Here is a 25,702-nt window from a genome sequence, read left to right on the forward strand (position 1 = left end):
ATGAAGAGGCAAAACGTGCGGACCCTCGCCCTCATCATCTGCACCTTCACGTACCTGATCGTCGGCGCGGCTATTTTCGACGTGCTGGAATCCCAGACGGAGACGACCCAGCGGAAAGAGCTGGACGACAGGCGGCGGGAGCTGCTGAAGACCTACAACTTGTCCACGGACAACTTCGACGAACTGGTAACCGTGGTGCTGCAGCTGAAGCCGCACAAAGCCGGAGTGCAGTGGAAATTCGCCGGGTCGTTTTACTTCGCCATCACTGTGATCACGACCATAGGTAAGAGAGCGGCATGCCTGCGAGGCTCTGAAATATGTTCTTTCTGCGAAAAAAAAAAAAAAAAAAAAAGTTAATATAATGGGTAATGCTATGTCGGTTTGTGTTAAATCTGAGCCTTATGAAAGCATGTAGGCCCATAGTAATTCTATAATACATTTTAGATACCATCCAAATATCATATCAAGACCCTATAGGAATATTATAGGAATATGATAGCGATACCATAGGCTTAGGAGATAAAGAGGATGCCATAAAGTACGATAAAGTCTCCATAAACTCACTACTGAATACCCTAGACCTACTATACATAGACCTACTACAATAATTATAGGAATATTATAGAGATACCATAGAAGGTTAAAAACAAATACCATTAAATGCAATAAGGTCACTATAAGCTCACTACTGAGTGCAACAGGCACACTTTAAGTCTGTAGGATTATTATAAGTATATGATCGTAACACCATAGGCATAGCAGAGAAAGAATTATGCTTTAAAGTGTGGTAATGTCTCCATAAACTCATCATAAAGTACTATAGACCTACTATAAGTCCTTATAGGAATGTTATAGGACTATTATAGTGATACCATAGACGGTAAAAAAAGAAAATTCCATAGAATGCAATAAGGTCACTGTAAGCTCACTATTGAGCACCAAAGACACACTATAACTCCCTATAAGAATATTATAGTGATTTTTCATTAGAGCATGCGTGATTTGTCAAATAGGCCTAGAAATAATCAGCAATCAGTCCAGGAATGGGACTGGAGAAATTACTGTCTTGCCCCAAAACTCATTAATGCTAATCATCCTTATCTTGGCTTTTTGGAGGGCAGTCAGCAGTCATCTAAAAGTTATATTTGTGTGGAATAAGCCTTTACAGTGTGTTATTCCTCTTGGTTTGAGAGAGCAGGATGAGGTGCTGATGGCAGCTTGAAACCTCATTACAGCAACATAAACTCTGTGTGTATAGCTTTCCACAGACTGGGCAGAGGAGAGCGTCTTTTAAATTCAACACAGTGAATGTGGTTTCACAAACAGGTTGTCATTGTAATCCTCTTCACTGGAGCCTTTCTTAAAGTGCAGCATTGAAAAAAGGGCCATCTCAGAGTCAAACCTCACACTTAGCCTGACGAGCCTCTCCACATCTGTGACTCTCCTGCATATACCCAAAGAATGGCATTAGAGGGGAATGCTTCAGGGAGCTACAGCTACAAGCATTTGTCATCTGTTTTGCTCTCTCACGTGTTTCTACACCACGAGGCTCCCAGCCCCTTCACTTTATTACACAGCCTTAAAACTCTGCCTACTTGCTCTAGTAATTGGATTGCAACTGTGCTTTGCATATAACTCTGCTTGCAACTGCAATTACTCCCATCATATGTTTAATTTAGTCTTGCATTTCAAATATTAGAAAAAGAAACCAAAAAGAAAAGGACGAGAGGAAGGCTTTATTTGATATTGTCTTATAATTGATATGAGGCTGTTTTTAATCTTCTGCCTGCTGAATTTAATCAAGCATACTTCTAGGAGTTCGAACAAATGAAACAAGTTTAGATCTTAAACTTAGGTTCCTAAGCCTTCAACACCTTCCTTTCAGCCATTTACACCTCTATCCTTATCACCACCTCCCACCTGAGCCTCCCTCCTGTATTTAGTGACTGGGGCAGTTGTCAGTAGTGACCTGACTTGTAACACTATCACACGCGGACGACTAATTGGACGCTAACCCGAACCCGGGTGTCTGTAACCGCATTCTGTAATTGTGCGCCCAGAGCCTGCTAGCAACACAGTGATTGGCGTTTCACTCTGCCATTAAGTATTAATGACAACACCAGACCCTTGCTGTTCCATTGGCCTCCTGGCACACACTGTTAACACTCTGTATACTGTACTGTACACACTATATCACACAGCCATGACCCACTGTGCACTCTGCATACTGAGACGCAAGACACAGGGCCTGACATTTATTTAGTTTTGTTGTTGTCCATCAGTGGCTTATTTGTCTTCTCCAGCTTTCTGTGATGTATCAGAAGCTAAAACCAGTTTCTACCATCAACTGAAGTATGAATATAGACATAAACTTCATATTTCTTGTCATGTTCTTTGAAATTAGGATGAAATCAAGGGTAAAGTCATTTTAGAAAATAAATATGAAAACACAGTGTTCTCAGTATCATTTTTATTAAAGGTATCAAGACTTTGTAGCAAAAGAATGGGAATGCGTCAATCTGAAGATGACTATTTTGAAATTCGTATTGGTATATATAGAATACACTTTCAGTCCAAGTCTATGATAAAACATAATATCTTGGAAGGTTATGAATTAATACAGGCTTCAGTTCAGTGAATCACACATTCTGATCTATTACTAAAGTGCATAATCTGCACTGCTCATCCAGTGGAAACAGCCTGGACATGACAAGATCTGGCCCCAGCAATGCTCTAATAATTTAACTGGAGTGAAGAAGGGAGGAGAAGCTGCAATCAGTAATCAGTCATCACTTTCCACATACTAAAAGGGAGGGAGGGAGAGAGAGAGATGGGGTGGGGGTGGGAGGGGGGGGGGGGTGGTGGTGATGGGGTCCATTTACTCACCAACTCCAGGGAAAGATCGCAGCGATGCAGGGAGGAACACCACGAGGGGAAAATAAATGAGCTTTGAGCGTGAAGAGTGGCTGGAGATCGGGAGGCTCTTTGCACGGAAACAGTTTTGATAAACTCCAGGGGGAGCTTGAACATTGTACCAATCACAGTCACCCCTGCGTCACCCCCTCCAACACACACACACACACACACACACACACACCTCCTCTAGGGGTGACCGGCTTGTCATTGCCACATCAGTTGTACTCTGCCTGTATTGTGGGTTGAGGGTCATCCAGACTGCGTTAGGGGGACAAACACAGAACACAGATGATACCAAAACACTGCCTTCAAAATAAGACATGGCTCATACCCTCCGTCTGTTACACGCTGCGGTGTGTGACAGCCTGACGAGGCAGAAACGGGGTGATTCCGGGACATGTGAACCATTTTTAGTTGAGTTGTTCTTTGTGGGGCAGCTGGCTTTGTTTATCCATGTAACACAGTGTCTGTGTAACACTCCATATTACAGCCTTGTTTACGCCAGTTCATTTGACTTCTGACGGAGTGTTAACAGCCTTTCTCCCTTTTCAGCAGGTCTGTTTCTTCAGGGAACGGAGAGAATGAATCTTGTGAAAATGAAAAGGAAATACAATTTGACTTCTGACCTTTTGTCTCATATCTAATCTCTGAAGTCATTAACTTACAGAACAAAGCAATTTGTAATACTAAAACACTAAAATCCTCTACAGTTCTTTGCCACACAAACGCCTTCTTCATAATGAGCCATTTAGACTCATAAACCAAACCTTTTCTGAGTATGACTCTATAAATTCAACATATGGTTGAGGTTAGAAAAACATTCATTCAAAATAACACGGTTTGCTGGGAATATTATTATTGTAAATCATCACCTGTTAAATTGTTTTCGTAAATCATCACCTGTTAAATTGTTTTCGTTCAAAGATCATTTGGCTGTTTGCCTGTTGCTGATTCAGTAAAAGGCAAACCAATATGCCGATGGAAGAGCTTATGATGCTACTGTTGATACTTATTCATCATCCATAGTATATGAATCTGTCATCTGTTGAGGAGAAGGGAACTGGATGCAAATGGATTCACAAGATGAAATCAGTAGCCCAAAGGAAAAAGTCCAGTCCTGGTCAAAGTCTGGTCATACATGCTCAGCAAATCCCCTCTGGGAAACTAAACATAACATTTCCATACTGTAAGTCGACTGACAATGCGTACAACAATTGATCATATTCTATTTTCACCGCTGAAGTAAACAGCATGCATGAATCCATTTGCACCAGCCGCATAAGAGGAGGGTTGAATTATTAATGGTAATTACTTGCATTAGTATCATCATTATTATTCAGTTCAGCTTAAGAGGTTAGTGCAGTAAGTGGTTGAGTGGAAGAACGTAACTCTCACCGGCTGGAGTATTCCACATGGGCAACAACACCTCATGTACAAGAGACTTTACCGCCAGACAGAGGGATGGAGCCTTTGTCAATTCTCACTGGGGTGTTTTCAGAATCGAGTAGATAAAAAAAGATGGCAAAACAGAAAAAATATAAAGCAGAAATAAAAAAAAATGTGTAACTGTGGGCAGCTTGCAATATTGACATATCAGTAGTGTTTCAAAGATTAAAGGATAGAGAGTGCTTCTATTGGGTTTTGGTGCTCTTTGGTTTGGGGCTTGTTGCTGAGTGAAAACAAGAAGGAGTTCCAAGGCACTCTTCAGGCAAAACTTTATAGAGCCTTTATTTCATGGCTAGTTCAAAGGAACCTATTAAACACAACTCCAATACGTTTCGATCACGCTGTGGCCTTCACCGGGGAGAAGCACACCAAACTACATGAAGCACCTAACACGTCTAAGAAAGTTCTTCATGCAGTTTGGCGTGCCTCTCCCTGATGAAGGCCACAGCATGACCGAAATCCGTAGGAGTTGTTTTTACTCTGTTCTTTTGAACTAGCCATGAAATAAAGGTTTGAAACTTTTTTGCCTGAAGAGCGCCTTGGAACTCCCTCCCTTTTATATCAGTGGTGTGCGCTCAGCAGGAATCCGTCTCACGGTGCCTTTCCCCCGAATTTGATCACACACAGACATGGCAAAACTCTAGAAGTAAAATGCTGCCATTGACTGAAGAGCAACCGAAAGAAACGGAAAAACCTATTTCATTAAAAAAATGTTTCATACAGCCTATCCTGAATGAATCAATTGAGTGCGAACGCTGTATCATTAACCGTGGAAGAGCAGTTTCACTTTACAGTTTAATTGAATTGGAGGTGAATTGATCCCGGCCCTGCTCAGGAGTTGGTGCTGCGATATGAGTGAATGTGGGGGATAATGTAACTGTAGCCTTGCCTGGCTCTTCTTACATAAAAGGACCCAAAAACACAGCAAATTGCCTTGCATAACCCAGTGTTGTGCTCTGTGCGGTGAGGCGTCCTCCTCGCTCATCATGGAGACACACTCGGATGAAATGTGACATTGCGTGTTTGCAAAAAAAGTCCAATTTTCAGGAAAGTATAAAAGAATGCTTCTATTCTGATTGATGCCAATGTATTTTTGAAATCACGCAATGGGCTTTTCACCGGTTCCAAGGTCCCAAAGGTCATGAAATATAATCTCCAAGTATGAAAACTTCAATTAAGAAAGTGTTTTTTTGTGACAAGAGCATTGTAATCAGCATCTGTGAGTCAGTGCTGCCATGGGGCGATCCGCTGAAAGAGCTGAAAGGATCAGAAAGCTCTCTTTATGCTGTTATAGTAATTTCATTTGTGTAGTGCTATGTCGCTAAGGTTACAAGAAGGTTAAAAGCAGCAAAAACAAAGACATAGCCATAAGTGTGGGGGTGAAACAAACCCTGGCTAGGCTAAGGGGCAGGGGAGGGGGGTAAGATTATACCAACAAACCAACATAGTGGAACAATAGTGGAAAGAGAGACATCATTACATAAAAGCATGTCTGTAAAAAAACAAGAAGTTCAGAAGTTATTTAAAGCTGCACTAGGCAACTTTGCAGGTTGGCGGCTCTAAATGGCAGCAAGAGGTAACTGGATGAAAACTGTTTGAATTTCAGTTCCCAGAAATCCTGTATCATGAAGCCAGTAAACTGCACACAGCATGTTTACCCATCCGGCCAGTCTGTGATGCTTTACACCAAAGGATACCAAAGGGACAAGAGAGGCAAACGATCTAACTTTGGTCCAGCTTTCTTTGGACTGAGCGCTGCTCAGTGTGGTTTAGGAGACAGTTTGGATTTCACTCCTAAAGGACTACTCTGACTTTTTGGGAGTTTGGCAACATTGGTTACCTTACCCAGCATGCGATGAAAAGATTGGGACCATCTCCATCTCTGGTAGACAGCTCTGTCCGGTGTGCATGCTAACACACTTAGCATTCATTCTAATCCTGCCAGGCTTGTTTAGAACATTGGTAAAATAGGCATACATTTCAACAATGGTAGCAGATCTTTCTTCTCGCGAGACTTCAAGCTTAACTTGTTTTGTTTACACACAAAGTGAGCAAAGTTTGGCAGATAGCTAAAGTTTTTGCACTGTTGATTCATACCGGACTTCACTAATGATGAAGATTGAGATTTTGTTTGTTTTCTGAAGTTATGACTCTACAGGCCATAGAATAAAAACCAATACCAACTTTGGATTACTAAACGGTTTATCTTCATACTTTGGATAGTGCTAGTCGCCTACAATTACTTAACATACTGTATGCTAAAGTGTTAGCATGCAGACTGGACCGAACCACATAGCTACTGGAAACACAGAGATGATTTTGGTGCCAATCCTCTCATCACATATTGAGTGAGGTGACCAATGGGTCAAACTCCCAAAAAGTTGGTCTAGTCCTTTAAGTCTTGATTCGTCAGAAAGTGTCTATACCCGACACCAGAATATCATTTGGACAAAGCGAATCTACAGGGTCTCAATTACGGGGGATGGGACGCTCTTTTCCACTTTGTGATTTGAGCCGATACGACAGGTGTATTTTTACATATGAATCTTACCTCATGCAGCTTTGAAAGACAACACTGCTTCGTCTAGCCTGAGCTCCTTGGGAAGGTCATTCAGACGATGGCCGTTTTGTTGATTTGCATGCTGGAAGTCCAGTATGGTTTCTGAATTTGCTGAGTGGGCCTTTAATAAGCTATGGGCCTTAATGGAGCTTAATGGAGTTGAATGTGTTTCTTTTGTTTCTTTTATATGGCGGGACTTAATTACTTTGGAAAGAAATGCGCAACACAGATATAGTTATTATTAATCTTACTTAAAGAGCCATAAGGGGAAGAAATACACACTGGTACCTCAACACCTTCCCCAAGCAAAAGAATCCTTGACTCCTACATGTGGATTTTTGTATGTCACCTTTTCAGCAATAACACCTTACAGTGATGCATACATTTTTAACATCACTGGCGCCAATGGGAGTCAAACCCCTAACTCTGGCAGTGTTGGGTCCATGCTCTAGTCTACCCATTGAACTATACAAGGCTACAGAGAGAAACGATGAAACAACCGTAGCTATTATTGGCTGAGAGAGCTTGTTGATGTACAGGATCTGAGGGAGTAATGTCTGAGAATGTTGATAGAAGTGACGCTCATTCCTGGTCCTGCTCAGTTCACATGACCAGGGAATGTTTACCTATTGTACGTCTGCTTTATGCTCTGCTGCCTCAATGGAAAGTTGAGTGCTTGCCTGACTCACTAAACAAAACACGGCTTTGTATTTATTAGACTTCATAATCCAGGGGGAGCTGATTGGAGCTAAACCAAATAAAATAGTACACAGTAGTGGGCTCTCTGAATCTCTTTCACTTGGTGATGCATGTTGAGTCTATTCCAGGGTATAAATAGACACGGCATGATCTGTACAGTATAAGCTATATAGTCTGGCAGACCAAATCCTAGTTTTCCACTCTGTTAGTTTTATTTGATCAGAAATGAGAACTCTGTCGTCTTTTTTTTTCTCTGAATGAAAGAAAGTCTATAATCTCATGGCCTGGAATATTGAATTATGTGTCTCTCCACAACCCAGAGCTTTAGTGAGGGCCGGACAGGTAGAGCCGTTTGATTAATGTCCTAATCCTTCCAGTGGAAATTTGAGATTAACCAAGTCGTGTCCCAGCTCTCCAGAAATAAGATATGTCTACAACTGCAGCAACAAAACATGTATTGCCTTGGTTTATATGGGACACAATACAGGTTATTATCCCGATATGATTTAGAGAATTCATTTAGCTACCTCATGTTTTATAACCTGTGGACCATAATCATAAAAAAAAGACATCAGTGCCCAGTGATTGAGGCACAGAGGAAAATTAGATATGTAGTGTGAACCTTCCCTGGGGCCAGTTGCATAAAGATAGATCTAGTCTTAGACTTAAATGTGACCTTAAGTCAAACTTGCTATAGACACTTATATTTACCTGTTCATACTACTTCTTGATTGTTGTAGATCTCTAATGTTTCTGTCTCTAAAGACTCTCTCTCTTCTTCAGGCTCTTTCCAAAAAACAGAGATTTGCCATCTTTTATGAAATAGTATTTAAACTTCCCACTCTGACATTTAGGCCGACTTGTTGCCATAGCAACAAAGTTCTTAACTCAAGATTAGCCAGGGGGAAGGTGGCTAACTTTCCTACCTCAAAATAAGTCAGTCTTAATATTTAAGTAACAGACCATCTTAATTAGCCTAGTCCAACCTGAGAAAGACCAGTCTAAGGCTTAGACCAGTCTTAAACTAGCTTTTGCAACTGGATCCTGGTCTGTCTGGAGTAAACTGACTGGTTGTAAAATTGTCTCTTGGACAAGGCTGGGTCACTAGATGAAGTTTCTCCTCCCGTGACCTGAAAAGGAAAGGTATTGGAAACTTGTACAGTGCAGGCAGTTGGGGTATGATTCCAGGAACCCGGTAATGAGGCCGGGGCTACTGTGGCTCAGTGTTATTGCGATGGAGTATGGCTTTACAGGGAAAAGTTCAGGATTTGTAGAAAACCTTTCCTATCGGTCACTAATCAAACCCACTCTTATGACATTCAAGCAGATTTCTTTCCAGAGATTTTTCTCTCCCAGAAATTAACATGAAACTCCTGCTAGCATTTGTTGGCCATGCTGCTGCAACTGTTATGAAAGCATTAGTCTCAAAAATGTATGCGATCCACTATGCACTGTTTGAAAGGACTTGCATTGTGTTTAGCAAATTGTGTAGAGCTGTGGCTGAAGCCGGTGACAAAACACAGTATTAGCATCTGGACATTTTCATCAGCGACACTTTAGAGAGACAATACTCCATCCCACATTGACTTGCAAATTGTGTCTGCTTATTTCAAGAAATGTTAATGGGAAATTTGCTCTGGGAACCTCATGCGAGTGTATGTTTATATGTGTGTGTCCTAGTTGTATGTGTTACTGCGTGTGCGCGCTCGCTCTCCTCCCTCCACTCTCATATGCAACCTGCAGCTAGAGCCATGGAGCTACAATAATGTGACGTAGTATATAATCCCACGACACAACACCCTCCCCCCCTCACAGCTCAGTGCAGCCAGTTAAACCCAACAGTAGAGAGAAAATGATAGAAAATGTAAGTATGAAAAACATGAAAAATAAAATCAGTTGTGTTTAAACCAAGTTTCCTCCAAAACACAAACAATTGCACGCTTTGAATTAGGACTTTCCTCATAATAGGAAGATGAAGTGCGATATAACCAAAACTGGGACCCAAAACCTCCACTGCTATAAAAATGCTACACACTAGCTAGTCACACAATGCCACATCCGCGCTAGAGACATTCCCCCGAGGAATACACAGTGTCATGAAACACGGCTCTCGCGGATTTCTTTTAGTTAGACAGGAGGGGTTTCTGCCAGCCTGCTGAGTGCTGATTATGCGCCCAGAGCGTTGAGCTGTCTCCCCGTCTCTGTGCCCAGAGATGGTGTAGCGGTTCAGACCTCCGCCTCTGTACGTCCTCTCAGCTTTACTACTGTCTCAGTACATGCAAGCGCTAAGGGAAGTGGGCTGTTCCAAAAAAAAAAAAACTCTGTCCACACCCTATCTCCAGTACAGTAGGCCTCTCGGCAGTGTGGGGAGCTTCTAAACACTGAAGTGAGAGGTGAGGAGCTAAATCTGTATGTTTATGGTTCGCCCAAAAAAAATGGATAGCTTTCATGGCTGTCCTTATCATAACAACCTGAAGTGATTTCCTCACAACTCACTGGCGTTTGACGGCTCCGACCAAGTCCAGAAAGGGGGGGTGGTGTTGAATTCTGTTGTATTAGTTTTACATTACTCCAGCTGGCGACAAGCCGTGGAAAGATTTGGTCCGACAGTGCCAACTCTGTAGGTTCGCCTGGCTCATATATTGTCTCCCAGGGGAATTTGTTTTCCAATTTGTTTTCAGCATCTGCTTAATCTCTCAGCGAGCCAACCTGGATGAAGTGGACTGTCACACACTGGGGGCCTAATGATAATAACAATAACAGTGATAGGTGAATCATGTTTACCCCTGAGGCCCGAGATAGGCGCACGAGCTTATGATTGTGCATTCAATATCCATACAAAACAAAAGGGCCCCGCGGTCACCCTGGGCTAAAACGACGGGCCGCTAACCCCTTTTTCCTGTGGAATAATCCTGATATCACAGCTGTCAGAAGTGATGCGTCTGCTCTCCTGAATGTGTGATGGTGAAAAAACGGCACCGGGGTATTTATTGCTCATGGCAATTTGCACGACGGGTAGCCGAGCGAGCTGATTGGTCAGAGGCGCGTTCCAACTGTGCTGATAATTCCAATAATGAAAGTGGTTGCTATGCTAACTGTTGCTGATAACCAGTGGAGCTAGTTGGCAATGGCTCTTGCTTTCTACTGTGGTTTTTTTTATGTAGATTACGTTGAGGAAAAAGCTTTCAGACAGTACTGTAGAGAAGCCAGAATGCCTGAGGGAGCATTCTTAACTGGGATTGTGGGTATTTTGGTGATGCTTCACAGTCATTCCCATCATCGTAGTAAAGAATGCTTCCTTGGGTACTATTGTTAGTGTAGGGCACAGACCTGGGTCAGATGGCATTTGCAAATCCTTATTATGGTTGTTATAGCCCATATAGGTGCACTTGCCACATAAGAAATAACACAAAGTATAGACAGTCACAAACACAAGAAGTCAACTGAGTATTCCTTCCTGACACTGCATACTGGGTCGTCGTTATAAATAACACCTTCTTATGAATTGACCTGCTGGGTAAATAAAAGGTAAATAAATCTCTGGTGCTGATGCAGTAAACCCCAGCCATCTAGCTCTCTAAGTAGGTTAAAGCAAATGCTCAAGATGTATTTGCAAATACTGTTTGACCCAGGTCTGGTAAGGCGGAGGTGGAGCTGATGCTGTGTCTGTCCCCTCTGCTCCCTGTCTGTCTCCTCCTGCCATATGGACAGCCTGAGGCGGCGGCTACCTCACCAAGGTGACAAGGAGACTTCATGCACAGTTAAAACTGCAGGACCATACAGGGATAGTTTGTACGAATTTAGGAACACTCATGTAAGAGATTAGGAATATTTCTTACATGTATGCATTTCACATAGGAGGAGCCAGATAGGAGCTCAGTGCATTGCTCAAGGACACTTTGACAGGGATGGACACACTTTGACATTGATCCATAGCAAGAAGGTGGTGTTAGGCACATCCAAAATCCTGACCAGGTGCTTGGTACAAAAGGCATGATGAAGATCAGTTGAGGTTGAAACTGAATAAACCTCTAAGGGAGCATTAAGCATTTCATTGAGATTGCGCTGTCAATCATGAATCAGGCTACTGAAAACAAATATTGCCACAGATAAACAAGAAATAACACCTTGTACATCACAGTATAGGAGAGCCAGGAGGGGCAACAAGGCAGGCAGTGCAGTCTGGGGGTCATATAACACCTTAGTAAGATCCATTACCTGATTTAATTGCATCTGAAGCCAGTGGTCATTATGCCAGGTGCCGGCATCAGTCCTATGCGTCACGTGATATGACATGTGATAGCTTTACAATGTGGCACAAAGCCCAGTCAGACAGTTCAGACAGTGTGCTGATGGGTATCCATGCCTCCAGTATAAAGACAAACACCTACACACACTCTCGCGTGTGCCTGTGTGCGTGTGTGTGTGTGTGTGTGTGAGCGTGCAAAACACCCACACATTCTCTCATATGGGTTTGTGTTTGTGTGTGTGGGTCAGATCTTGCTAAAATTGTATTTGAAAATAACTCCTGGTATTTGTTTTACCCTGCTTGGAACGCTACATGGATGGTTTTTAGACTGTTTACAAGTCAGTTTAATATAGGCCTACCTTTCTGTAATTTAATTTCTGTAATTTATCTGACACTATCTGAACTGTCCTAATGCTAACCCCACCCACCAGGTGCTAAACGGTAGAAGGTTAAAACAAAAGCTAAAAATATTCTGCTGTATAACACTATTTGATCCAGGTCTTGCATGTAGGCATGTGTGAGAGAGGGGTGAAGTAGAGGTGGCAGATTCCTTTTTCCACCTGTGGCTGGTTTCACAAAACAGCTTTTCTGATAAGGATTTCACTTAAGGCTTAACTTCCTTAAGTTCAGGAAATTAGCTAAGAGAGTGGCAACAAACATTGCAACAACCTATTCTTTTTGTAAGAAAAGCTTACCCTTACAAAAAAGTAGTAAACTTGAATTGTATTTTATAAAGTATACTTAAGCGTAAGAAGTGTGCTAACTCTGGTAAACTATTACCTTACTTTTCAGTGTACTATTTTGTTACTTGTTGGTAATAAATTGTCCCAGTTTTTTAGTTTATAAAAGTGTACTTGAAGGTATAGGCCTACTTTAAGTTAACTTTAAGTTTATATCTGTATACTTTTAGTATACTTGAGGTTGACTCACACAAATACTAAAAGTTAACAAAGGTAGGTTATACTTGAACTTCTTATGACTTAATTGGACCACCTTTACTTTATTCAAGTATAGTTGTAATATATCAAATAAGTACAAGTAAGCCTATAAATATACTATTCTTAGTACCTATTGCAAAAGTGGAAAAGTATTCAACAAGTCTATGTAGCATTAAAAAAGTACAAGCCTAAGTAAACTATTCTCAAGTGTTGCTTACCTTGTAAATGTACAAAAAAAGTAAAATGAAAGTTATTTAGAAGTTTTAAGAAGTATACTAACAGTGTACTAAAATAAACTTTTTATAAATATGGTATGAATATTCCACAGTTGCCAAAGTAAGACCTAAAAGATTCTTCTGTAGGTAAAGCTAACGCTGTTAGCTAGCTAACCATGTTATAAACACTACAGCTAGCAAGCCACAACTAATAATGTTGCTCCAAGTCCTGTGCAAGTTTGCCAGCTAAAAAACAGACTGACTGCCAGTCAAATCATTAATCTCGCAGCAACTGCTCATCAGTTAGTGTGTCCTTTGGGTTATTCTTGTCACCCAACACCTTCTTGGCACAAATTCATTCTCCTTGATGAAGACAAGTCAGTTAAAGTTAAGCTGCTAACTCTTTGTTGCTAAGTATAATTGTGCAATGCCTAGCTGATTTTAAGGAATTACTTAGCATAAAAAACAGTATGAAACCGTATGTATTTAACAACTTTAATCAAGATGCCTCATGCAACCGGGCACTGATGCTTATCATTGTGCCAATGTCGTTCTCTCTCCCTCCATTTAATCCGGGGTTGCTCTGTACTGCGATCCTTTTCGCCGTGTAAACCGATCTGTGCGTATCTGCCAGACTACAGTGTGCCTCCCCTCACTGCGCGGAGCAGATGTCAGTTTAGGCCGGCATCTGCTTCCTGAAAGCCACTCACCAGCTGAACCGGGGCCAGAGCGTGTATGCATGTATCAGTGGATTCAGGTGGCAGAGGCAGATGACTGTGGTGCGCAGGCTGCAATGAAGCAAGGGGGAATACATCTCTTTGAATTAGAGAGCTGGGGACAGACAGAGGGAGTGAGAAAGAGAGAGGAGAGAGGAGGAAGGAGAGAGTCAGGTTTGTAAAGGGGGGGAATGAGTGTCAATGTTGGAGAAATAGTCAGAGGGACAAGACAGGCAGCAGCTATTTTTAAAAAGAGCATTCAACTGAATAAAACATTAACCTGCTGCAGTACAAATTACTAGAAATCACAAGGCAGGCAGAGAATACCCATGTCAAATTGTAGCAGGCTTGTCATGAATCACCACTACATGTTTTTATTTTGTTTTTGTTTTTCCTGGACAGTGCACTGCATTATTTTCACATGCGATTTCTCATACGCGGGACTTGCATCTGATCCAATGTGTCAGGATGAATGGCCATAAAATATGTTGTTTATGCTCTACAGCATTAGCTGCCTTTCGCCATCAACTGTGGCAAAAACAAAAAAGACGTTTTGAGCCAAAATGGATCAAAGGCAGCTAATAGTGTGTGTGAGCTTTAGCAGTCTTCTCCCGATTCACACTTGCCCCAGTTCCTAGCCTAGATGTAAGTGTGTCTCTGCTCTTTATATATTCCACAGTGATGCACAGAATTATGCTCATCATCATCATCATCATCATTATCATCCTCATCGTCATCATCATCATCATTTAGCCATGTGTGTCAACAGTAATATACATAACTCTAATTATGCATACTGTTGTGTAGGCTCATCAAGAATGCAGTATAATATTGGTGTTATCATTCATGTCATTAGATATCCATGCTTGTTTTGATTTAATGTATTATATTGATCAATGCAGTAATAGGCGGATGTGTTTACATTCTGCGCTTCTGCCAGCTCTTCATCACAGGGAAGAAGCATTTAATCCCCAAAGCAAGAAAAAGCATTCCAAATTTCAGCATCCCACCACACATATGTATCTTTCTCTTCACTTTTTCTCTCAATCCTCCCCACACAGGCACACTTCTACAGCGGAGAGCACAAATGGAGCACTTGAAACAGATCCGTCTGTTATTTGAGTTGACCTCCTAAAAGCCTGCAACGAAATCCCAACTCAGAGTTCCTACATTAGCAATGACTACAAATTAAAGACTTCCTACCCTCTAGATTAAGGTTTAAATCTTTAAATATCTCTTGCTTTCCTGGTCTATAGAAGGAAAAGTTTTTGTGTTTTATTCATGACAAATGTATTCAAAAATATATTCCTGCATTCCCTCTCAGCGTTGTTTCTTTTCCTCTCATCTGCTCACTTCATTTCCCTTCATCTCTCCTCTCCTCTTCTACCCTTCCCTCCTCCCCCTCATGTCGCTGTGTACCTGGACCCCATTTTAGCCCAGCTGTGTTGTGAGTATTAAAACATGTCCCTATCAACTGTGTATCAGGTACATAAATCACGTGATTTATTTTAATTAGCCAACCCTCCCAGGGATCTCACACTCTGTTTGGAATGCCTCGCTCACTGACCTCATGGAAAACTGCGTCCTGCCAAGGTTTCCTCTCATATCCCCTAAAAAGGAACCTAAGGAGTAAGTTTGGAAATAGACTCTGATAGGGATTTTTTTTTTTTTTTTTTTTTAAACCAAAACAGACGAGGATGGACGAACACACAGAGACCCGAGTGTTGCTTTCGACAGGGATCTTAGTCGGGGTTTTCGTGAACTTATACTGACAGCGCACGCGCGTGTGTGTGTGTGTGTGTGTGTACATTCAGTTGGTTTTGGTTCAAGTGCGTGTGCAGCGACAGCGTCTGTGTCTATGTGTTATATAGTGATGAAAGAGGTGTATTGTGCATGCGGAGGGGGACTGCCGGCCAAGTCACGACTCTATGATCTAACCCCTGGTTGCTTTGGTCTTTAGGCTTGTGATGCATTTGTGCCGGGGCCTCAGCTGCGAGCTGGAGGAGAGCACATGCTCCCAGGCCCGATTTGGAGCCCACAGAGGGGTAACCGAGTTAAACTGAACCCAGACAGACGCTTTGCCAATGCGCTGTCTCCTCTGGCATTACATCAGATTGCTTGTGATAAATGCATCCCGTATCTCTCTCTCTCTCTCTCTCTCTCTCTCTCTCTCTCGCTCTGGTTGGACAGAGTCGGGCCATAATATGAGAGTTTGGTCACACGGGCAATCTAGCTTCTCTAGTAGTCTCTCTTTAAGCTGTTAAGCATTACCAAGTGATTTATTCCGGCCATTTTACAGTCTGCTGACAGCAAAAGCGGACAATTATGTGGAAGCTGACGTAGCTCACATCATTACAAGCATTCAGCACTACAAAATAAAACTTTTCCTTGCAAATATTTTGAGGTTGAATAGATTTTGATGCTGCTATCTGCATCGTTTTGTGACCCAAATATCTTTTTGATATCAGTTCAAAAGCTGTTTTAATACTGTGCCATATTATCATATTGTGAAAATGTTGTGTTCTTTTTTGTTTTGATGTGGAACCTGCAGGGCATAAGGGGTTGGACTTGGCCTCCTCCTGCATGTCGCTGTCTGTCAAATGCTGGCTGGCTTTCATTTGGTTCAATCTAAAAATACCTGGTTTGGAATGTATGAACATCTTCACCTCTCTGTGTATGTATACAGTTGGCTTAGCTATAGTTATTCTGACAGCACGGCATTTATCTTTGCTTTGTTTTTTCTGCTGTGATGATTTAACAGTCATATGATCCCTTCTGTTGTTTTTAGATTGAACATGAAAAAAGAGCCAAGTATGTTTTTGTTTTTTTGCAAATTTTGCACCCATGAATAATGGCATCAAAATTTCAGTCTCTACTCATGTGTACCTACCAGCTGCAGCACTGCCCTAAATTAAAATTATATCAAATCATCAAAACAGCAGCTTTGTTCCCATTCAGTAACTCATGCAAAATGAATGAAGCAAACACATCTTTTTTTCTAGATAGATGATTGCACTCATTGACGTTTAGTATTGACGCGCTGTTCCAATAAAAAGTATTCCTAGAATTCTTTGCTTTCACACACATGGACATTACAAAGAGGTTTGTAGCAGCTGTCAGCGAGGCCTTATGGGTCAAAAGCTGTACGGGCTAATGGAGGGAGGTGGGAGGGCCAGAGCCGTGTTTGAGTGCCTGAGTAAACAATCGCGGGGTCGTCTGGAGTTTGAGGTGTCCGTGACTAAAAATTGATGGGGGTCTGCGGGTCCACGCTTCAGATGGAGATGGGACATTAGGCGTGGGAAACGCCACGGTCGACTTTTAACATCTTTGGGTGTGATCCATGGAAAGGCTCGAGGCGATGGAGCGGACAAGACTTACAGTGTGCTGGGTCGCGTACTGATAGCTTTGGCCAGACACAGCTGGAGATGAGAGAGAACTGGAGAATGCATGCTGGGAAGGAGAGAGTGGGCTGCTGCTCCGAGACCGGCTGTACCAAACCGATGACATGGGTGCTGTTTATTTGTACAGCGGTATTGAACATTCCCCTTTCTGCGTGTGGTATTTTAGAGATGGCGTCAAAGCAGATGAAAGTGACGTCACACTGGGGCTGCGGTGGCCACCTGTAAGTTGAAAACTAGGCTAGCCATGTAGGGATGAATATTGTGACACTGGAACACCTGTGAGCACGCTCCTCGCCTTGCAGATGGAATTTGTTTAGCCACCTTACATAATACCATGTCATGTCCTCTAACTAATTACAACTATCCCAGTCAGCTTCAGTAGATGGTTTTAGTAAGCTGCTTTATGAGTACTTTCAAAAGTCTGTACTTTTACTGAGGTTTTGCTTACTTGGGTACATCATTTACAATAAAACACCATTCTACAGAAATTGATAGTAGCTTTGTTGATATGATTAAGTATTAAACTATTAAAACAAGTCTCTAGCTTCTGAGCTACACTAAGGATGTGTCATTTAACACATATGTGTGTCTTATATAACATGCATTTGTGTTACTTTTCAATGCAAGATATGTTAAAAACAACATATGTTGTGTTAAAATGTATAGTCATCTGTTGTGTTGTAAAGTAACACAAATGTGCATTGTACCCAAGAAGACAAAAAAATGTGTTAAAAAAGTGTATGGTGGCCTGTAACTGACACAAACTATAAAGTACATTTTCATAATATAGCTGAGCAAGCTAGCTAATTAGTGTGAGTGTCTTGAAATGGCAATGGGTGGGAGATTTTGTTCCAAAACAGAGTACAGAAGGTAAACTCTGAAAGCCAGCAATAATCAATGAATGATTTGTATTGTTCAGCAACCCTATCAACCTCGCATAGATATATTAAGAGTCATCTTACAAACCTGACTTATTGCCCCTTTAAAAAAGGACCATATGTAAACTTTGGACTGACAATGACCGACCAAGTTACGCCAGCCAGTCAGGATATTTTTTAGGTTTTGACAGTTTTGGAACATGCATAAACATTTGATTATTTTAGCTTGACAGTAAACCTTTAGGTAAGCTTTTACATTTACTTCAGTCATTTCGTAAAAAAAAAAAAAAAAGTCAAATTTAAAAGTGACTTGAGTAAAATGTAACCTAAGGAACAGCTGCCAACTTTTTTAAGTCAAATTTCCAGTAGCCTTTTCACCTTTGCCTGTCAGTCTGGAGCGGAGGGCGACACCACACGCAGACTGTGAGTTTGACCCAGCCCCGGTTCCTCTGCCTGGTAGATGAGTGGAGCATCCAGCCTGGCACTGCCTGGTCTCCGGGGCGCCAGATGTCTGAGGACATATCAGTCAGCGCCGAAGCCCGCAGTCCGCAGCCCTGCCACCGGCTCTTCTGCTATCGAGGCCATCTCCTCGGCTGCTCCTCTAGAGACTCTGTGCTGTGGTGCCTTTCCATCTTGTTGGATATAAGTATGCAACATGTCAGGTTTCATAACATACGCTTTGTTATCCCACCGGTGTCCACATGCACAGTAATTATTTGCATTTTATTTCAGCTCATTGGCATCTGAAAACACCTATTTTCTCTTTGTGTTTCATGCTATGCTGTGGACATGTGACCTTTGTTATTTTTAGCTGTTGTCACATATGGGTTTGAACAGCGTAGCCTTTTCACAAATTCCTGCTAAATTAGCCTTTGATAGATTCGCCACCCCTTTGAGAATCCTGCCCCATTATGTGAGGTGATGTGCTTCCCAGAGTTGATAAACGGGTTGTGCTCCTCATCTTGTTGGCGAGAACAAATTGTGCCTGGTAATCAATGAAAATTTAATAGAGTGACAGAGAACTGGAGCCCTAACAGGCACATTATGCCATTCTTTGATGTATTTTCAAAGCCTCTTTTTATCCCTACCTAATTAATCAGTATAATGAAGACTTTTAGATGCAGTGGGTGATGTTTTAGAGACAGACATCACAGGGAAGGGACTGTACACTGAGCTCTTCATCTTCAGAGAGGAACTAGCAATCACAGGACCAAAAGGCGAAAAGTCACACAACGCCAAATAAAATCATTTGCATTGCTGCAGCTGAGTAGTGTTGGAAGATATCAGAAATTTAATTTCGAAAATCTGAGTGAAGGTTAATATGGCCCAGCAAATGAATAAAGCTGTGCGCCCATCTGCTAAAGTGAACATGGGGGGGATTAAAAATTGTGAAATGAATTAGAGGACAAAAGGGAAAAAGGTGTCATGGGCCTAGACTTGAAATTAAAACTCAAATTACAAAATGTTGGAAGTCTTTTGGAGTGGCAGAGATACTAAAAGGATTTTTTTTCTCTTTGTAGAATGGTTTGTTTTAAAGGATTTAAGTTATGGCTGGCCTGTTGCTACAGGCATTAGCTTAAATGATTGGCTGTAAATTATGATCCAGTAATGAGAGGCAGCAGTGAGGAGGGAATGAGAGTTCAGAGTACGCTGCACCTGTGTTCTGATGACATTTATCAAGCATTCTCTCCTCGTTAGTTTTGCCTAATATGTCTTTTGAAGGCTCTTATCACTTTTCAAATGTTATGCAATTTTCCTTGCGGCGAAGTCTTTGATGCCCCTTTTATATGTTGCAACAATCCTTACACAAATTGAGAAATTGAGTTCATTTTAGAGGGACTTGATGTTTCCTTAGAAGAAAACCTGATAGCCTGTAATTTCCCAGATGTCGCCTCCCTGTTTTTGCACGTCTATCCATGAAATATGCATAAATATTTACAACCATTCCTTCATAATGACACTGCTATTTTAAAACACAAAGTATTGAGTATTTGTGCAGTCACACACATGAGTTTCCAACAGCCGGACCAAGAATCAGAAGTCCTCCAGATATCAGTCACTGGCCAGTTGCCTTTTCGCCGTCCAGAGAGGTGAGGCAGCACTTCTACTCTGCCAGTGGCGATGACTGTAATCCATTTTAACAGAGTGAGCGGCCCGGGTGGCTTTCCTCCCAAGCCGCGGAGACGTCCTGTCTCGTGGTAACTTTGTCATCGTTGGGAGAGCGGGACAGGAGGTGTGGGGGCGGGTTGAAAGGGGGGAAGAGGAGAGGGTGAGCTTGTCATACGGGCCTCTTCACTCTCACACAACTGGACTACTGGCCTTGTCGCCTCCAGCTCCTGCGTCTGTTGTTGATGAGCGCCGCTGTCACTGCGGCCGTCCCCTCGTCCCGCTGAGCCGCTCCCTGGTCCTGACAGCTCCTGACAGCGCTGCAGCCCAGGCAGCGGCTCCCTGCTCACCTGAACCCACTGTCTCTCTGACACCAAGGACACATTCCCCCGACTTACTAGTCAGTAGTGCGTACCCTCTGAACCTACAAGGGTGGACATAGTAATGTTACCAAAATACCCTACTCATGTGGAAGTGCTGTGACTTTACTGAAATTTTACTTAAGTAGAAGTAAAGAAAATATATTTTTTGCACACCTAAAAGTCTTTTAGTGACAGGTGTGTAGGACAAAAACCAAAAAGGTACATACTGGGAAAGAAATCAACTGTTTCCCTGATGAAGGTCCTATGACCAAAACTTTGCAATAAAACATTATGCAAGTGTAGACAGTGTGCGGAATTATATTTCTTTCTCAGTACTTAAGTTGAAGTAAACTTAGTAAAAATTTCCAGAATGCTTTCCAGAAAGATTTGACCAACTTTTGACCAAGGAACCTTAAAAAATCTTTTTAAAATTCCTTTCTTTGGACACAACAGGCATCCCAGACCTGCGTCAAATATAGCTATAACACACTGAAAAGATTCATTATCTTTCTCATCGGTTTTTTACCCTTTCAAGTAGAAGAAAGCATGCTACTTTTCTTAAGAAAATCATATTTCTCATATATATATATATTCATGATGGAGCGATAGTGCACATTAACATTCATAGACCGGAGCTGAAAGATGGAGGAACGGACAGAGCTTGTCCATATAGACTGCTGCATTTTGGATAAGCAGTAGGGGCAAAAGGAACCTGATTGGTTGGTGCTGTGAGAATTGAACATGTACTACAGATACTAAGGTTGTGCTTAAGGTCATCAATTGGCTAGTGAATCTGTTGATGAATCCTTACCATCACCCCCTTGGTAAAATGGACTGAATGTAATGGATAGACTTCTCATCAGAGCAGAGTATCCGTCATCTCCCAGTCTTCAGAAAATGGGATGATGATTTCTGTGTGAGGATGGGACTAAAAATAGCCAATGGCATTGAGAGGCACAGTGTCTTTTCACCTCTGAAAAGGTGCTCAGACCACGGGCCATTTTTTCCCCTCCAAGTGGAGATACATCAATTGTAATGGCTCTCACTTTGGCAGCACAACTGGGAAAGCTTTAAACAGATTCGGCACCAGACAGACAGATGGCTTAACCACACAGGTCGGCGTGACAATAAAACCAGAGCCCCAAGAATTAAATCAACCCCCAGAGTAATTACATTCAAACTATTGGTCAGCCTTTTCCATTTGCTGATCCCATTGTTATCAAGGACACATCTCTTGGCCCCTGCATGCAACAGGTCCACATGTGGGAAATGTGTTTCAATCACCGATGATGTTGCGTACGAGGGCCCCATGTCACATGTGGTGATCGGGGTGAGGAGATGACATTATAAGCCAAAGGTTGACACTTAACCTGAAATGAGCAAGGACGAATATCACATCCTTTGTGAAGTTCACGAGCTCTGTCTTGTCCAACAGTGTTAGTGCATACAGAATGAGTCAGCCAGTATCTGAAAGACAGCATGAGTCACACCATGTCTGAAATTGGCAGGTGGTGAACAATCCCTAATGTACTCAAAGTGGCTATTTCAGTAACTGCACAGATCACTGATGATATGTTTATTTGCGGTTTCTCAGCTGTTCTCAGTTTTAAGGTAAGTGAATGAACGGAAAATTCCTCCTCTGAACTTAGACATCACAGTGTACCACTCCACAGTGTTGGGCTCTTTGCTTAATTAAGCCTGTGTGTTTTGTGGGGAACCTTTAGTCTTTTTTTGGGCTGTGACACTGTTCAGATGGCCCAGGGGAACCCACACAAAACCACACTGCTGATTTTTCCATTATGCTGTGAGGTGTCCAAAGATAATCCGAAGATTCAAAGCACTGCAGTGAAACCGATCCATGAAAAGAATGATTTTCTTACATCGACAAAATAAGCGCCGACATTTGCAGCAACCGACCCTATGGTGTCCTGTTTTATTTGGATAGGAAAAACGTGGAGGACTAATTAGGTGCAAATGTCCTCACTAGCACAAGCCACTCCACAGAGACCAATTGTCAATGAATTATTCAAGCTCTCTCTCCCATACACGACATCAATACTTGGCCATCCCCACCACGCTACTGTGCATTCACATCTCCACTTGCATTCTGCCACTGTGAAATGAGGGGAGTCTGAATATATCAGAAGTGCTGCTCTAAGAATACAAATCATTTGTTTCCGTCTGCTCTAGCCTTGACTATCTTCCCAGCCTCCAGCCATTTCTTTCTCAGACCCCTGTCCTCGGCACTGTAGATTTAATTAGTTCTGCCCCAGTAACCCTGTGCCTTTCTGTCTGTCTCCCTTAGGATACGGCCATGCAGCCCCCAGCACAGATGGAGGGAAGGTGTTCTGCATTCTCTACGCCCTCCTGGGCATCCCTCTCACTCTGGTCATGTTCCAGAGCCTGGGCGAGCGTATCAACACCTTCGTCAGGTACCTGCTCCACCGCCTGAAGAAGTGCCTTGGCATGCGGCACACTGAGGTCTCCATGGTCAACATGGTGACCATTGGCTTCATATCCTGCATGAGCACACTGTGCGTGGGGGCGCTGGCCTTCTCCCACTTTGAGGGCTGGAGCTTCTTTCATGCCTACTACTACTGCTTCATCACGCTCACCACCATCGGCTTTGGGGACTATGTGGCGCTGCAGAACGAGGAAGCGTTGCAGAACAAGTCCGAGTACGTGGCCTTCTGCTTCATCTACATCCTGACGGGCCTGACTGTGATCGGGGCCTTCCTCAACCTGGTGGTGCTGCGCTTCATGACCATGAACGCCGAAGACGAGAAGAGGGACGCCGAGCAGCGGGCCCTCCTCGCGCGCAACGGCCAGGCGGGCAGGCACCTCCACTACGCCGTGGACCCGGCCTCGTCCTCCTCCACGCCTTCCGGGTGCATCGGAGGCGACACGGCGGGAGGCGGCGCGGTGGGAGGAGGCGGCGGGGGAGGAGCGGCGAGCCGAGGTCTGCGTAACGTTTACGCCGAGGTTCTCCACTTCCAGTCCATGTGCTCCTGCCTGTGGTACAAGAGCAGGGAGAAGCTGCAATACTCCATACCCATGATTATCCCGCGAGACCTCTCCACCTCGGACGCCTACATGGAGCAGGGAGAGGCGTTTTCCAACCCCCTCCACTCCAACGGCTGCGTGTGCAGTCTGCAGCGCCACTCGGGCATCAGCTCGGTGTCCACCGGCCTGCACAGCATCAACACCTACAGAGGACTCACGAAACGCCGCAGCTCCATCTAGAGACCGGGAGGACTTAATGCTTTAAATCAAGTCCCACTTCTGTCTATCATGTGGGGAGGACTTTGCTACTGTGGTACTAGATTAGCTATGTCAGGGGAGCACAACTCCAGTCCTAAAGAGACCCAGTCCTCCTGGTGTCGGCTTTTTTCTGGTACTGAACAGCCTGGTGCCTGCCTCTGTGTGCTGCACTCTGCTCTAGTCTTCAGACTCTAGCCATATACTGAACTTCCATTAGCCTGTAAGCACAAACCATTTAGGACTAAGGTAGTTACTGATGTCATTGGTAAAATAATGCTAATGGTTGTTTAAGAAGTATGTGCATTCATTACTCAAAGTCTGAATCTGTTACTGTTAAAAGGCAGGGAAAAAAAATAACATGTGAGGCTCTCTTGGACCAAAGTTCTGCACCTCTGAATTCATAATATTGAATTCAATGTTTTCAGCATTCACTGACCCTTTTGCCGTGAGATTGACTTAAATCTTGTTCCAATATGACAAAGGACATTTTACACTGTGAGAGATATTTTTATGAGGGACCGAGGGAGTATGAACTGTATATAATGATCCCCTGAGAAAAAAAACAGAACTTTATTTTATTGGAGAGTTTGAAAGTCCGCTTTTTCCACAAAGACTTAAAGGAATCTTCAGCTGTAAGTATTATACTCACTGCAACGAAATGAAAAATGTGTATATATTTGGACACTTCATTACTGTAGTTGTTAATGAGGGAAAGCCTATTTTTTCAGTGAAAGTTTTCAAGAGCAACTCAGTCTATTCTTCTGTGTGTCTCTAACTGCAGTTCAGGTTCAAGCCAAACTTTTGATCTACGTCCGTTTTCCTTTCAAGAGAAAACTTACATTTCAGGCATTTAACTGACACTTTTGTCTAGAATGACTTACAATGAGTGAGCAGGTAGGGCTTCAAGGACACTTTGACGGGACACATGACCGTTGCAGGGGTCGAACCTGTGACATCGCGGACGCAGGACGGTCTCTCTAACCACTAGGCGACCCTGCCACCCCTTTCAGACCTCACAGTTGTATTTTGTACAAATCACTCTGAATTTCTTTTTAATTGTTTCTTCCCGTGTATCAACCTGTTTTATGTACTTGTCTGTTTGTCATATATGTTTTCATATAGCACAACTATATTCTGATAGTTTAACTTAGAGCATGTAAGCTCACTTTGTGCATAGTAGACAGTCTTATCTTATTCACTGCTGCACTTTAGAAGATTGTTGTATATGCTTTAGGGCACTGGAACTCAGTGCACAATATTGATTTTTTTTTTTTTTTTTTTTAATGGAATCACATTATGTTTTGTTATGTAAATGATATGCCCTAATTAATTATTTCTTGTGTTATCAGTCTGAAATGTTTGACTAAATACATTACTGATGATTGAGAATAGTTATGGGTAGTGCACCTCACGAATAAAGGGCCTCAAAGTTTGCACCTCATGCACTTAGGGGGTCTCTGCTCCAGCCCCACCTAACACACTTGATTCAGCCAATTGAGGTCTTTATGCAGTGTTAACTTTTGGTTTTTGTTTTAGCTTTTTGACTGAAATGTTTATCAGTTTTAGTCAAGGGTTAGTTATGTAATCCATTTTTGTTTAGGTTCTAGTTCAAAATGTCTCAATATTTTAGTCTTGTCACCTTCATTTCAGTCATTGTTTCCATCCTATTTTTCTACTGAAACATTCATATTGGCTGCAACATGCCCATTAACAGTCTTCAGAATCTCTCAGTGCTCTATGGAGGGACTTGCACTATGTGTGTGAGAGCTGGGGTGGGGCAACAGGGTGAGAGGTGGAGAACATACATGTACGCTCTTTCTTCAATCGTGATCTAACAGAATTTAACACAAAACGATATCAATTTGAATGTCCATTGGTCAAATAATTTCGGTCCCGTCACATCATTGTTGACGAAAAATGCACATTGTTTGGAGTTAATAGTGTTAACTTGCTGC

General features: G+C 42.5%; 1 protein-coding gene across 1 annotated transcript; it reads left to right on the top strand.

Annotated features, from left to right (window-relative positions):
• kcnk3a (potassium channel, subfamily K, member 3a) lies at positions 1-23,729 on the top strand. Its single transcript, XM_071528777.1, has 2 exons — positions 1-283; positions 22,792-23,729. Exons 1-2 carry the CDS (start codon positions 1-3, stop codon positions 23,727-23,729), a joined length of 1,221 nt encoding a protein of 406 aa, XP_071384878.1.
• The last annotated feature ends 1,973 nt before the right edge of the window (positions 23,730-25,702 follow it).

This window comes from Centroberyx affinis, unplaced genomic scaffold (genome assembly GCF_046629955.1).
Source record: "Centroberyx affinis isolate AG114_WGS23_722 - 3 ecotype Tasmania unplaced genomic scaffold, CSIRO-AGI_Caff_v1 ptg001724l_1, whole genome shotgun sequence".
NCBI classification, from domain to species: domain Eukaryota; kingdom Metazoa; phylum Chordata; class Actinopteri; order Beryciformes; family Berycidae; genus Centroberyx; species Centroberyx affinis.

What these genes read in the sequence shown, in the direction of transcription:
- kcnk3a (XM_071528777.1), top strand. Translation starts at nt 1, where the DNA reads ATGAAGAGGCAAAACGTGCGGACCCTCGCCCTCATCATCTGCACCTTC. An exon ending in CACTGTGATCACGACCATAG is followed by an intron (nt 284 to 22,791) that starts GTAAGAGAGCGG and finishes TGTCTCCCTTAG; the next exon opens with GATACGGCCATGCAGCCCCC.